The following is a 16,436-nucleotide window of genomic DNA, read 5'->3' as shown; positions in this document are numbered from 1 at the left end:
AGAGCAATATACTGCGTATACAATCTCAACTTTCAAATGGAAACCACAGCCAAAATAAGTGAAATAGATTCAACAATCCTCAACTTCTATTAATTCATGAAATGCACAGATTTTGTTGCGTATGCACAGACGAGTACCTAAGAAAGTAAATGCTAGTCTGGAAAAAAAATGAGATTGAAGCCAGATTCATATCTCAATCTAACATTCCACAACACAAAATGTTTGCTTAAAAATGTTTTTTTATCTGCTTCTAGCAGGCTTAAGTGAAATTTGTAATTAATTTCATAATCACATATATTTTTTAAAAGGTTCATGCTCTTATACACCCAATACATGATTCTAGTAGGATGATTTGACTATAAGAAATATTGCAGAAATTTGAGATATAATTGCATATATGAGGAACACAACCTAAGCCTTATTACACTAAATTTACAATAGATTAGCACTTGTGAATTTTGATCTGTGACTGTAAGCCGTGTTAGTGTTCCATTTTGCATAAGAACATAAAGGTTGCGGCATTGTTTTATCCATTCTATTTTGTGACGTATGCATTTCTTATTCCAATAACATGACCATATCAGCATTAGAAAGAATATAGATATAAGTAAAATGTTGCTTCACAATATATTATGGCTAGATCTCCACCAGGTATATATTTCAAATATTAATGAGTACGTTCATATTTGACCTTTATGGAACAGTAAGTGTAAATTCCTGCAATAAGAGATCTTTCCAGATTTTGAGTCCTGCTAGACAACCAGCAATTTTGAAAATATGTTCAATAAGTGTCAAGAAGTTCAATGCTTCTAAGATATACACCAAAACTACAATAGGTGCATTTCAGCAGAGACTCTTAAAGATAATAATACTTGCTATTGATGATGACAATGTTTAATTAATTTAACAAAACCCCAGTGAGGCAGATGAGTAGTTTAGTTATCATCATTCTCTATAAATAGCTCAACACGTTTAAACAAAGATATTAAGTGGCATTTCAAAGCCAGTCAGCAAGTGATTTTTTGACTCATGCTTCAGCTTATAGGCTATATTGCCAATTAATGCAGCAATCTAAATAGGATTCCAATCCTTTCCAGTGTAGCTATTCTCTATTCAGGAGTTCTAACGTAGCTCTTTTACTAATGGAAGGAATTGATGGTCTCCTCTGGTGTTTACCAGAGCAGGGCAGGTATGTCATTGAGAATCCATTACACACAGCCAGTATATTACACTAAATTAGGAGCGTACAGTTTATTATAAAATGGAGAGAAAAAAATGGATGGAATAATTCAGACTGTGAGAGATTTGGTTAGTGTATGAACAAGGAAAGGGTTTGGTTTCCTTTTGTATGTAGATATAGATACATATAAGTGGATGGTTCAAAAAATCTGGAAAGAAACCCATCACTTTCTATGTTTCCTACTGCTGACAATTTGAGAGAGCATTTGGCACTTGACTGTCACAAATCCAAATTAAATCATCAAGGCATAAATAGAAAACAATAAAAACAATTCAAAAGAAAATAAATATGTACCTTTCTTCAAAATTAAAACATTTTTTACACGGTAATACTTAGAAAAGCTAACAATTAAAAATGTGTAGTACTTAAAACAACTACGAACTTCATCTCCATATGCCTTTTAACAGATGAAAGGGAACAATACAATGAAAAGGTAGTAAATATGGCCAGATAGTTTGAGGTATGAATTCCTCTATTTTGCTTGCTTTTAAAGAAACAAAATACCTGTTACAGAGTTCTTCTGTGTATAAAAATATCACATCTTTTCTTTTGTGGCTATTTGTAAACAGAGCCACCATGTTCATTATGTTATTTCACTTGTTTTGCTTTTATGACAGTTTATGATCAATGGCTCTATGCTAGTTCATCATTCTGCGCTGAAGAATTTTGATTTAATCCATCAACTAATATCAAAAAGCAATTACAAAACAAAATATACCCACCCACCCATCCACTAAATGATAGGGGAAAATAAAGAGTTTTTCAATTCCATTTTAAGGCATTTGTACTCGTATCTGAGTGTCTTATTGGGCTTGGAATGTCCACCAGTATTTCCAGTGTTGACATCTGTCTGCAGAGTGACGCCACATCTTCCACAGCCACCACCTCCTTCCAGAAATAGCACTTTACACTGGGACTGGACTATTCTTTGATTGTGTTTCTAGAGCTTTAATACTACTGATGATCTTCTTCTGTGGCCCAACCACAGTGACACCAACTTTTTTCATGTCACTGTAAAAAAAAAGGAGAAAGTTTCTGGTGAGAATCATGGTTTCCTGGATAATATGTAAATAGGAGATTTTCAATTAACAAAGCCTGTGCAATTATAGATCCCAATGCTTTAGACATAATTTTCTGATTTTTGCACCATTTGTATATTATATCCTGACTATTCCACCTCTATTCTTGTGGAAGAGTATAGATGGTATAGTGGGTTGAATAGTGTTCCCCTCAAAATTTCTGTCCATCTGGAACCTTACCATGTGACCTTATTTAGAAATAGGGTCTTTGCAAATGTAATTAAGAGAAGGGTCAAGATGAGATCATACTAGATTAGGATGGACTCTAAATCCAGTGAGACTATCCTTATTTGAGAAAAAGGACACACAGGGACGCAGAGAAGAAGACCACATAAAGATGGAGGCAGAGATTGCAGTTACTTTGCTGGGATCCATCAGAAACTGGAAGAAGTAAGGAAGGATTCCTTTTTTTGGACTTTGGAGCAAGCGTGGCATAGCCAATACCTTGATTTCCAACTTCTGGCTTCTAAACTGTGAAAAAATAAATTTCTGTTGTTCAGGCCAGTAAGTTTGTGGTAATTTGTTATGGCAGCCCTAGGAAACTAATGCAGATGGTCACATATTCTTGTGGGGCATTACCTGTCTCCCTTAAATCTGGGCCAGTTTGGGGACTGCTTTGACTGATGGAATATGTTTGAAGTGACACTGTATCAGTTTCTGTACTCAGATTTTAAGATACTAACAGATTCTACCTCTTATCTCCTGAGACACCCTCTCTAGGCCCCAGAGCTGCCATGTAAGAAGTATGACTGTCTTGAGACTATGATATCAAAGAGGTCATCTGTAAGCACTTGGTCTACAGACCCAGCTATATGAAGCTTCTGCACCATGGCAGACAAGAGTGAAACCATCTCAAGCCCTCCGGACTAGACCAGATGCATGTTAGATGAATACCTAATTCAATACCAACACCATAGCAGAAGAATCAGCCTCCTGAGCTCTGGCCAAATTCATGACTCACGACATTGTGTATACAATAAAATAGTTGTTGTTTTAGCCTTTTAGTTTTGAGGCAGTTTGTTGTACAGCCATAGATAACTGTAACAATTTCTTTAAAGTAGAAATTTCTTTCAAAGTAGAAAAAATGGCAAGGATATTTCTCTATTTATCAAAATTATTAAATTTAAAATAGTTAAAACTCAGAAACAAGGCATTAAAATAAAGATTATAAGAACATATAGAATTTCATTTGGGGGGAAAGACAGCTAAACATGTGCAAATGATTAATTAAATATTCTTGATTTAAGTAATTCATTCATACATTTCATCTCTTTCAGGTCTTTATTCAAACATCCCCCTCTTACGAGGTTTCCCTGATCCTCCTATTTCATATTGTAAACCCTCTCTGCACTCATACCTGCACTTCCTATTTTCTTTTTTGTTTCATTTTCTTCCAAAGCATTTATCATCATCCAGCATATTGCCATTTTTTCCTGATTTATTTTCTTTACTCTCTATCTTGTCCCACAAGAAGGTGAATTCCATGTGAACAAGGTTTCTTGTCGGTATTGTACTCTGCTTATCAACCACACTCTGAACAATGACTCTCATTTAGCCAGGGCTCAACATGTACTTACTACAGGGTGAATCGATAGTCCAAAATATGTTTATCTGGGGAAGCTGATAGAGGATTAAGTGTCACTTGGCAAGGAGTGCTAGGCAAACTGAAAGTGGAAAGAAGGAAAAGTACACACATGCAAATACACGCACGCACACAGATGGAGCCCCTTTATATAGAGCATTTAAAAAAGAATGAAAAATTGTGAATTCAATCTCACTGAATTGAACCAATTGATTTCTTAAGGAGTTCCCTGGGGCGGGGAGGGGCGGGTAGTGGTGATGTTGGTGGTGGTGGGATGAATTGGGAAATTGGGATTGACATATATACACTAACATATATAAAATAGATAACTAATAAGAACCTGCTCTATAAAAGTAAAATAAAATTCAAAAAAAAAGGAGTTCCCAAGCAATAAAGGTGTGCAAGAAGACAATAGGTAACAACTTAAGAAGCAATTTACACATTATTTAAGCATCTGCTGCATAAAAGTAATTAAGGCTCAGTTGCATTCCTATCACCTAAGCTGGGGATGAAATCCTGATGCCCTACAGGTTACCCCCCTGCTGCCATTCAAGGGTCTGATAAATTCTCTATGGACAACTTGTATTTTGCCTGAAGTCCTCTCTGATCACAGTCTTCAGCTACCTTGCTTCACCAGGAAGGCTAGTGGGGAGCTATGGTGACATCAAGCTTGCCGTCCTTTGTGTAACTATGGATAATGAAACCTTCGCTTAGAGTAACGTAGTCTATTTATGTTGACCCCTGCTTTTGAGAATGTGTGCTCTACAGGATTTTGATTCTTTTATAAGGATACCATGGATCTATCTTTAAAATGAACAACAAACATTTCCCTACTCATCCTCAAACTATAACAAAGTCAGGTTATGAATCTAAGAGCTAGAAAACAGGACAGATACAAATGTATATAAATCAATAGCTCCTCACTGTTTTTGTATTTCTTCTCTCATCTTTCTTCCAATTCTATATCATATTTTTTTATAACTTCCTGATTTTTTTCTCTGTCTCTTCCTTCTCCCCTTCTTTACAAGCTTAAAAAAGAAAATGTAATCATGGAAAGCAGAGAAAAAAACAATGCTCCAAGGTAATATACTAATTTCCTGAGCTCATTGAGAAATTTAAACATAGTAATATATGCTATGATGCCTGGCCCTTATTTCCCCTCTGGAACTGAAGCACCAATACCCTGGCCACTGGAAAAAATCAGATGCTGCAATTTCGCAGACCAGTTTGGGACAACTCTGAAGGGCCAGCCAAGCTCTAGGACTCTTGTTCCAGTAGGTAGGACTGAGTCTTCTCCTTCAGTCCAAGGCCCCCTTATCACTTCTTTATGGATGTATGTCCCCAGGGCACCTGGAGAAATCTTCTGCATAAAACTGTTTCAGATTCAGTGTCTGGGAACCCAACATAAGCAAGTAGATACATAATTTTGTTTATATTTGATGCAAAGGATTATACGGGAAAAGGGAATTACAGTAAATATTCCTTTAGGTTATGCCTTGAGTTTTTATGTACCCTCTACCTTCTTTTCCCCCTACCAAAATGTGTTCTACCCACCACCCTGCCAAGTCCAAAATCTCTCTAAACATCCAGCTGCTGTAGTCTCAGTAACACTCCCCATATGCTTATCTTGTTAGGACTACCCTATTCAGAAAAGCAGTGGAAAAGTTCAAGACTAAAGAGCAGCTCAAAATCGAGACCAGAGGTTAATAAGCTATCTGGTACTTCAAAGGCAAAAGGATAGGTGATGATACTTTGAAAACAGCATCCAAGGGTGCAGGATAATAACATGTAGCAATTAATCTGTCTCCTACTCATTCCACACACTTAATTCTCTCTCCAGTTTCTACAGTCACTCTTGCCCTTTCTCATTCTCTCTTTCCTTCTCACACTAAACTTCCTAAATCCATCCTAGGCTATGAAATAATATTTTTAAAAAATATGTTGACTGACTAAAACTGCACATTTTAAAAAACTTTTATTTGAAAATTAGATGACTTGAGTAGCTGGCCTAAAAATGAAATCCCTAAACTAATTGAAATAAGTTAATATTTATTTGAGTATGAAACTCTTGACCTTTTCCTATGATTGATAGTCTGGATAGTAAAAAACAAATGTAATCTCCTTTTTAAAGCTTCTCTGTCTTATTCAAGGAGAATCTCTGGAGTTATTTGGTCAAGGGAATCATTTCTGAATTGACTCTGTAAGACACAAAGAAAATAGAGATTGGAAGGAATCAAATTCAAACAACAAGCCTAAGACTGCAAAAGGAAGAGTGAAATATCGAGTTAAATATTTTACAGCATTTAAGGTGAAAATGTTGCCTCACTAAATTTTTCCAGATTTTTAGTGTATTAAATATTTTTTAATTCTCGTTTTTATAATATAAACAAGAGTGGGTATGAAGTAGAGATTGCAGAGACCCAAAAAGTAAACAACTCTTTTCAAGGAGTTTTAGGTCAGTAGATGTTAATTCTATGTTGTCCCTGAATTGAGGAGAAAGGACAGAAGAAAGAACATTGAAATACAGAGAGATCTGAAACCATCTGGCTCAGTGTGAAGGGCAAACCTAAAAGAGCCGAATCTCTTAGGAAAAACCAGTTTTCATTCATCGTGAATCTACACTCACAGGTTGTTTAAATAATCATAACAATTAAGTGAAAATATTCTAACCAGCCAAAAAGAGCTTAGCATCCAATACTGTACTGTTGAGACAAATACAACCTTAACTTGGAAGTGTAACAAAGGCTGCTACTTTACCTTTTTAAGCAAATAGCTTTCTGACCGTATTCATAGATTAGAATGTCTGACTATATTTAAATTGTGAGCTAGTAGTTAATTATATTAACAATGTTCTGCTTCATCTGCTTCAATATAGTTTTCCATTATCTAAAAGCTCTGAGTGTTGATATTTTACTGAGAATAAACATTTGCCTTTGAAAATCTGGCAATGGTGTAGAAAATTTTAACTTTGTGCTTGTTCTTTGCTATGCTTCTGTGCTCTGAAGCAGGTTTCTTGATATCATAACCCAAACTGTTTACATTACTAAAATAAGAACTTATAAAAATATTTAAATACATTAATATATCCTGGGACTGTGTCTGATCAAAATAACTACCATAGAAACCCAAAACACATTGTCGATTGGGTCAGAAGTCTATTCAACAGATACTACATTCTATTTTAAACAGGAATGCCAACACATATTAAGTAGACTAGTGTGAGTTTATTTTCTAAGAACAAATTCTCCTCTTCAATAGTAATATTCCCTTGCTATAGACCCTTTTGTGATGTTTGTGTTTCTGAATAGGATGCTATACCATGAATGGTAAACTTCTTTACCTATTTCTTAGGCACTTGTATCTCTATTAATTACACTACACACCCCTTTTTGACATCTCATCTATAGCTCTCGAAGGTGATTTTGTTTAAATGATTGACAGGATGACAATGAAAGTCCTTAAATATTCAACAACATTTAAATATTCAAATATTGGATATGATTTAAAGGAACTTGAGAGCACAAAAGGGTTTATTTAATGTAACAAAGATCAAAGATAGAAGATTTTGACTCAAAGATGGATACAGTTTCCAAACAGACCTTGCAAGCTACAAAATTGTGGACAACTTTTGATGTATCTGCCCCCCACAAAACCTCTTTCTTTGGAGCAGTCCTTTATCTTACCCTCAGGAAAGGACCCCTAGAGTCAAGTTCATGCTGTCTCACTCTTCCTCCTTTGAATAGAAATGATTAGCTCATGGCAAACATGACTTTGGAGAAGCCAGTCTATAAGCAAGACTGAGGCCATCAGAATGTCTCTCAGGGGGACTTAGAAGAAAGAGAGTTGGACCCTGCTCAGTTGAGTGGCATACCAAGGTTGTATGACCTAGGCTTGAGAGAGTCATTTTCAGCTGTGTGCATGGGAAAACAGAAAAAGTCACTGTGTAGAAAAAGAAAAAATGATGCAGTCTCATTGGAAAGTGAAGTAAATTGTCTCTCATTCACAGAGAGATGAAGAATATGGCTTTCAGTTTTTCACTTCCTGTTCCCAATTAGCATACCTGGTGAATGAGGATGAATTTTATGGCCATGGGTTTCTCATATCAAAGAATTCCTGTTACCAAATGATCCCTATTGTACCACAGGACCGCTGTCTAAGATGTATAGATATTATACTTGATTATTACTGGCTTTTAACACATGAAATCATAAATTAATACTAATTAATATATATTAATTATGCATATTCTCTCTTCCAAACTCACCATAAGCTTTTTTAAGGAAAACCATGTCTTAAACCTATTTATAACTTTATTTTCTAGCATGAGATCACTCAGTAATAGATGATGGTATGTTTATTTAATAGCTATGAGAACTACTTTTAGACTATAGCATGTTTCCCTATATACCAGGTTATCCACTTAGTTCTCAATTTTCCATTTCCATAGAGGTTAGGCTTTGTTAAAAATAACAGAGAATCACAGATGCAAGGATATACAAATCATCATGCCATATCTGCTTATGTTTTAAATTAGGGTCTTGGGTCCTTTGGGGTTGGGTGTGGCTATGTATCTGTTGGTCTATCTGAAGGAGATCATAGTTCAGTGAAGACACCTATTGTGGGGATCTAGCATGAGAGAGGAAGACACATTAACACACCTCAATCTAGAAAGTGTCCTTGACAAAGACCCAGGATCCAGCTCAGTGGTTACAGGAGAAAGTTAAGTACCTCAGAGATTCATCTATTATTTATAATACATTAATCCTAAACACATATGTCCACTAGAAAGTTCAGTCAAAACTTATTCTTACTCAGTGGAAATCTTGGCTATGGTGTCACAAGAACTGTACTCTACGCCTGTGAAGATTTCCTTGCAGTGCACTGTCCGGACACCGTTAAGCCAGTCACCTGTTGTGCGGAAGGTAGTAATGTCGACGTTGCTTTGGTCCAGAAGAAGGTTTGATGGCCTGCAAGAAAAGAAAATAGCAATGGGAGAGAGATCAGGAGTCAGCAGAGTTGCTATGTGTCAAAATTTGACACCAACATCAGCAGGAACTTCCAGACTTCATGTAGCATTCCTGTTTATTTGTGAAATTTATCTGCCATGAAGTCTTTATCTGCTCAAGCTGGCAGCTTGCAAGAATACTGTGTAGTCATCTTGTCTCAGTGCTCCCCTTCTGCACTCACGTCTGCTTTTTAAATTACTGAAACTTTGCCAGTGAAAAGCATAAATATATCCATACATACTTTTATAATTTAATTTGTTTAACCATTAGCAAAGATGGTGATAATTTAGGTTACAGTTATAGCTGACACAACACACTGAATACTCCTCTGTCTGCTTTGGTGGATGGATTTGGTTTCCAACATTAAATCCTGGCTACTGGATGTTCATCTGTAGACACTGTGCAGGTTGCTGTCTAAGGGACAGTTTGAACAACCTGGACTATACTTACAGCAGGACATAAAGTCAGCACAGACTTAAATAATGTCACAATGTCATTAAAAATAAAAATTACAAAAAGAATAGAAAAAAGTAGATGAGTGACAATAAGTGAAATTCTCAAAAATATGACAACATCAAATAGATTTATAATATATATACAGAAGTAGATGATAGATAGATAGACGTTGTGACTATGACTTTTATTGCACAATATAATCAGCATTAACAAGAACTTTTAGGATTGCTTTATATAATTACAGGTCTTACTATAGATCTATGACCAGCTGCAAGATCTGGTGAATCAAAGGAACAAAAGAAATGGAGGAAACCATATTTTCATCCCTGAAGAACCAAGAGAAGCATCCTATTGGTAAACTGCCTGGGTTGCCTTTTCAGCTCTCAGTGGCCTCTTTGACTGTCCTTTGACTCATAAGCCTGGAACCAGTCACCAGGTGGACACTTGATTGTCCTCTTTATTCTTTCCTCTTAGGATGGGAGCTTGAGTAAATAGTAGTTATGAAGGTCTTTGCTTTGAGATGAATAATAATAGTAACAACAACAACAGAAATACGGATTATATTGAACATTTATGAGCACTTACAATATTAAGCATAACACACAGATATGAAGGACTTTAATCCTTACATTAGTTAGGCACTGATGCTATGCCCCTATAATATATGTGGAAGCTAAAACTAAAATTAAGTGACAAATCAGAGTCCTGCCCACATTTAAAAGGAATTTTTAATTGGGAGATTTCCATTGATATTTTTTAAAATTTTTATTGGAGTATAGTTGATTTACAATGTTGTGTTAGTTTCTGCTGTACAGCAAAGTGAATCAGTTGTACATTTACATATATCCACTCTTTTTTAGATTCTTTTCCCATATAGGTCATTACAGAGTATTGAGTAGAGTTCCCTGTGCTATACAGTAGGTCTTTATTAGTCATCTATTTTATACATAGTAGTGTATACTTGTCAATCCCAATCTCCCAGTTTATTCCTTCGCACCCCCCAACCCCCGGTGACCACAAGATTGCTTTCTACATCTGTGACTCTATTTCTGTTTTATAAATAAGTTCATTTGTACCATTTTTTAAGATTCCACATATAAGTGATATACAAATGGCCAAAAAGCACATGAAAAGATGATTCACTAATTATTAGAGAAATGCAAATCAAAGCTACAATGAGGTATCCCCTCACACTGGTGAGAATGGTCATCACCAAAAAACCTACAAACAATAAATGCTGGAGAGGGTGTGGAGAAAAGGGACCCCTCCTACACTGTTGGTGGGAATATAAATTGGTACGGCCACTATGGAAAACAGTGCAGAAGTTCCTTAAAAAACTAAAAATAGAGCTACCATATGATCCAGCAATCCCACTCCTGGGCATATATCTGGAGAAAACCATAATTAAAAAAGATACATGCACCCCAATGTTCACTGCAACACTATTTACAATAGCCAGGACAGGGAAGCAACCTAAATGTCCACCAACAGAGGAATGGATAAAGAAGATGTGGTACATATATACAATGGAATATTACTCAGTCATAAAAAAGAATGAAATAATGCCATTTGCAGCAATATGGCTGGACCTAGAGACTGTCATACTGAGTGAAGTAAGTCAGACAGAGAAAGACAAATATCATATGATATCACTTATATGTGGAATTTCCATTACTATTGATGATATTTCTCCAACTCACTCCCTAATATACAAGACACGCTTAAGTGTGAGGTTAAGATTCTGAAATCTGAACAAGCATGCCCTGAGCCTGTGTGCTGTTGTTGGGAATACAAGAGAGGATTGTAAATTCATTTGGATTTTGATGGGGAGACATTAAATTTATCTGATAAAAATAAAATTTTAATTAAAAATAAGTTTAACTATTTATTTGATAAAAATGAAAATTTAACACAATTTTAGTGCTCAGTTTAAGAAAACACTGAGAACATGACAGTTTGGTTCTGCCTATATTTGCATGCTCTGTGGAAAATATAGATCAATAACTAGTTCCTTCCCTGTCAAGATTTGTGAAGTGGAGATAGCTGAATATGGAGGACTTTTCAAACTTCATTCCATTAGACTAAATTCAACTGCTTCAATCCTCTCTACCTCAAGTGTTTGAATTATAAATTAAAAATTAAAATTATGGAGTTTGTAATTTGTATTATGTGTTATGGTTTAGTTTTAACTAATCCTCACAGGTTATCTAAGAGAAAGAAAGAATCAGAAATTAGGTACTATTTTACAAAGCATTAATTTTATTTCCTTTAGGGATACCTAGAACATCATAAAATATAACATTTTATACATTATTCTCTTCTGGAACATATACATAAATAATTTTCTATAATTCTTTAAATTACCCACCTGAAAAAGAAGAAAAAAATTTTTTTTAAATCATTGAAAATGTCTTGCTTATGTTTTTTTCCTAAGAACTTGAGGAATTACAGATATAGATATACAGCCCGGGGTCCAAAATGTATACATTATTCTTGGGTTGTTTTGTATGACCATCATGAATGACATAGCCTTGGTCATTGGCCAACATTAGATATAACATTGGACCCATTGGATAAGACTTGGAATCAGTAAACAAAATTGAGTAGCATTACATCAGATGTGAGAAAATTTTATAAGAAAAATGAAGTGAGACCTAGAAAGGAGACAATAAAGTACTAGACTATCTACAGGCATGCAAGCAAACACACATACACACACACTCACACCCCACAGCTTGAATTGCTACAGTAGCTGAAGCACAGAATCTAATGTTGACTCTTGTCGACTCTTGGTCCCATGAAGAGCAATACTTTTTTATTTATAGGTTTGTGGGTATGAAGAATCAAACCCCAGGACATTTATTCAGAATATTTATGAAGTATGCCTAATAGCAAAATGCAGAATTTTCCCCTCTAAATTCAAAATGGTTTGTATTTTTAAACTCAACAGTATAGTCAGACTCAACAAGAATTTAGAGAAAATTAGTATAAACAAATTGAAATAAAACAGGATGTGCGGATTAAGGATTAGAGTGACCCCAACTGAGTCTTTCTGTTTATTACTTGGATCAAAGTATAAGGAAGACAAAGAAGGACCTAATTTTAATGCCAGTGACCTAGGAATAACCAGCCCTGCAAAGTATCATTTTTCCACTTCCAGGATTTCTCTGGGGAATTCAAATAAAAATTGGTTCCTTTCCTCCTCCGAGAGGACATCTGGTGAGTTTATCAATGGATAGGAATTTGTCTCTCACTGTGAAGAGCCTGTGATGTCTCTTCATGCACACCAGGGGAATGTGGGCTTTTTGAGCAGCTGCAGGCATTGGCGTTTTTTTAGACCCAGCCCCAGACATTGGGTCTGAAGGGGAAATTTATAGGCTGGGTGATGTGCACTGTGAGCTCACACTTTTACTAGACAAATTAGATAGGTTTCAATCCGTGCAGCTGTAAACGATGTCCTGCAGAGTTCCACCTGATCTTTTACAGCTTTTCATAAATCAGTACCTACTGGCCACAGACTGCAGTCATTAAAAAGAAATCATGGAAATTACATGTTTGCTCAGGGGAAACAAAAAATAACTTTCTTCCCTTTCTTCCTCTCTCCTTGTATTTAGGTTTGTGAATTATTCTTTTGTGGATTTTCATACTGCTGCATTAAAGAGGTACACATATATTTTTTTCCCATCAACTCCTATTTTATCTGTAAATGGTCATACCAACTAGCACCAGATACTGGGGAACAAATGTCAATAAATAACTGCTAGTCCCAAGAATAGCTTCTCATAATGATCTTATTTCAATATTGCACTAGAATTCTAAACTCTAAAATTGAATGTTAAGTTATTCTTTTATAACATAAAAAGACTCCTTTGGGTTTACAGAGGGCTTTATTTTTTATGTATTAAAAATACTGACTAATACACATTTCTTGAATGAATAAGTAGATGCCTACTGAGTCTAGAACTAAATATTAATAATATTGGAGGTGTATTCTATACCACTATAATTACCTGCTTTTTGTCTGTGGTTGTGAGTAGTTTCAGGGACCATATTAAAACTTAAGGGTAATTTCTCAAAAGCAAAATGTTAATTATATCTACCTTTATTATTGCCTGATATATAAAATAGTAATATACTTTTTCAATACCTTTTATAATTTATTGTTAATATTTTAATTTCAAATGGTGTCATTACGTTTCAAGGGGAAAATTTTGTACTTACCAATTTTTTAAATGCGAATGTTTGATTTTTTTATCTCTAAAGTTAGAAATTCCAGATAGGAATAAATGAATTTAACTTGTCATCAGTAACTAAAAATAATTTTAAATATATATAGTTCCCAACAGGAGACTAGTATATAAATAACACATTAAGGAGGAGTAAAGTCATTGTGTTTATTTTGATTGTCTCTAGGCTTTAAGGACAAAAATCTTAGCAGTTATAGCTATTACATCTGGTTTAATTTCTCCCAGTGGTAAAATTACCTGCTTTGATTTTTAAGATTAAAAAAAAAAGAGATCACCTGGGTATTTGAAATATTTGCTTCCTTCTAAAAAGTTCCGTATCATATTTGTTCATGAGGAAAGTCACCCTGTCAGTTTCAGAATTGGAGGTCAAAGTCATTTTGAGAAACAGATTGTTTTTTGGTCATCAGACTTCTCTTAAAGGATATAATATTTGTCAAAACAGTAGTTATTCTCAAAAAGAATTATATTTTGTTCTTTTAGAGATAAGAAGTATTTTATTAATGCTAATTTAGTGCCATTAACAGGTAAAAATTACAAGTACTGCTTATTTTTGTTCCTATTTATTCTGTAGCTTAATAAACATAAATCCCTACAAGTTAGCAATCAATGCAATGGAACAATATATTTAAAATCATTTCAATTAAATTAACTAAGTATAATTGGGTCTTCAGAATCTTAGTCTAAATATTTTAAATATATTGTTTAAGTCTTTATACCATAAATTCCTTTACCTTCATTAGAACCTTATTCCAAATAAATTGAATGTATTATTTAATTCTTTATGCCAAAAATTTGTATTCTATAAATTTACAATAGTCTTGAAGAATCCAATGCCCTGGCATGTGAAAATTTTGTGAATTTGAAGAACACGTCTATTTCGTTTTATATACATAAATATCCAAAAAAGAAAAAGGCATCTTACTGCCTGAATAGAAATGAATTAATCCATCTGTTATTTTTCTCTATTTTTAGCCTTTTAAACTTTTTAATTTAACTACACTCATGAAAGTAATTTAATCAATTTATTTAAATCCGAGATATATTTTATACATATTGTAAAGCTAATTGTCTATTATATATACATAAATATATGTAATAAATAATCATATTATATGTATTACATAAATGTATATTATATAAAACTAATCTTCAAAATAGTTTCTTTTAAAAATAAATTTTGCTGGCTTCCCTGGTGGCGCAGTGGTTAAGAATCTGCCTGACAATGCAGGGAACACGGGTTCGAGTCCTGGTGCAGGAAGACCCCACATGCCACGGAGTAACTAAGCCCATGAGCCACAACTACTGAGCCTGCACTGTAGAGCCTGGGAGCCACAACTACTGAAGCCTGCGCACCTAAAGCTCATGCTCCAAAACAAGAGAAGCCACCGCAATGAGAAGCCCGCTCAAGGCAACAAAGAGCAGCCCCCTCTCGCCGCAACTAGAGAAAGCCTGTGCGCAGCAACGAAGACCCAATGTAGCCAAAAAATAATAATAATAAAATTAATTAATTAAAAAAATAAAATAAAATGAATTTTGTTTATTTTTTAATTTGTGTAACAAATTTGTAGTATTTGTTGTGTAGTAGAGAAAATTTATCATTCTAAGACCATTTTCTATTTATTTTTCTAGCAATATTTTCTATCAAGAATATCTTTAAGAAAAATTTCTCCATTTCTTACCAAAAGGAAGGGAGCTTTACTTTTACCCTTTTATACATGTATATTATGACTATATTTTTCATTTTTTCTGAATTTCTCGAAAGCATTATTTTCACATTGCCTTTTCCTTTTCATCATCCAATTATAACTAAATCTCTTAAAATTTCATATCTCATCTATCACTCTAAAAGAATCAAAATAGTTATCTAAAGAGAATTCAATGTCCTTCTCATTGCTTATTGAGTGGCTTTTTTCCTCAGTTGTCTTTTTTTGCCTACGCTTTTGCACCTTTTGATAATACAGTTCATTCTATCTAGTTTTGGAAAATTCCTTGGGCTGTGGTTTCTGTAATGGTTGAAGTCTCATTCCTAACTCTGGCTGTTCCTGTTTCTACCTACCATTTCATATTCTTCTGCTCTGTAATTGGTACCGTTCTCCAAAGCTCTAAACAGACCACTTTCTTTCTCTCTGGGTGGAAGTGTATGCAGTGGGTTATTGTTCTGAGATAATAATTAATGTTGTATACATTTTTCCTTCTAGGATTGCCACCTACTGGCTTGACTGGTTCTGTAGTCCCCTTATAAGGAGCTTGAAATCTCCATTAGCTACCACCACACCCTGTTACACACTGTAGAAGCATTCACTCATTTCAATCAGCTTCTTGGCTCTTGTAGATTTTTGAGGTCATGACTTCTGCACTAAGGGACTGAGGCATTTAGATGCTTCAGAAACACTCCTGGCCACAGGGCAACACAGAAGCAGCAAGGAGAAGTTCAAAAGTTCAGTCTGGGAGATTGGGGGAGGGGTGTGTGTCTCAGTGTCAACCTATGTGGACAAACACCCTCCACTCTTCACTGATTAAAGTCTCCCTATAATCCATGGGATATGAGACCTTTAACTAGAAATTAAATTATTATTAGGAGAATACAGATGGATATATCGATACTTGTGGTGAAAATCAGCATGACTAGACCAAGATTTGTACCTTCTAAATACATTTCTAATGGTGTTTTTTAAAATTATGTTTGCAGAGAGAAGGCTCCAAATTGGATTCCTAGCTTTAATCTCTCTCCCAGTTTGAGATGTAAATTTCCAGTTTCTTGTAGGACTCACTCTCATTGTGTCCGAAATGCTCATTTGCCTCACAGAGCTGTTCTTCCTTCTGCCC

The 16,436-nt window shown here is 34.8% G+C and overlaps 1 protein-coding gene across 1 annotated transcript in view; it reads right to left on the bottom strand.

Annotated features, from left to right (window-relative positions):
• Positions 1-2,053: 2,053 nt before the first annotated feature.
• Positions 2,054-16,436, bottom strand: part of EPHA3 (EPH receptor A3) — a 362,146-nt gene continuing 347,763 nt past the window's right edge. Inside the window, exons 16-17 of the mRNA XM_060010492.1 lie at positions 8,713-8,868; positions 2,054-2,251 (exon numbers count right to left, since the gene is read on the bottom strand). Of these exons, the coding sequence (XP_059866475.1) occupies positions 2,146-2,251; positions 8,713-8,868 (262 nt within the window). The 3' untranslated portion in view covers positions 2,054-2,145. The remainder of the gene's footprint in view (positions 2,252-8,712; positions 8,869-16,436) is intronic.

This window comes from Delphinus delphis, chromosome 4 (genome assembly GCF_949987515.2).
Source record: "Delphinus delphis chromosome 4, mDelDel1.2, whole genome shotgun sequence".
NCBI classification, from domain to species: Eukaryota; Metazoa; Chordata; class Mammalia; order Artiodactyla; family Delphinidae; genus Delphinus; species Delphinus delphis.
The sequence above is the reverse complement of the archived record's forward strand: the minus strand, read 5'-3'. Positions and strand labels throughout refer to the sequence as shown.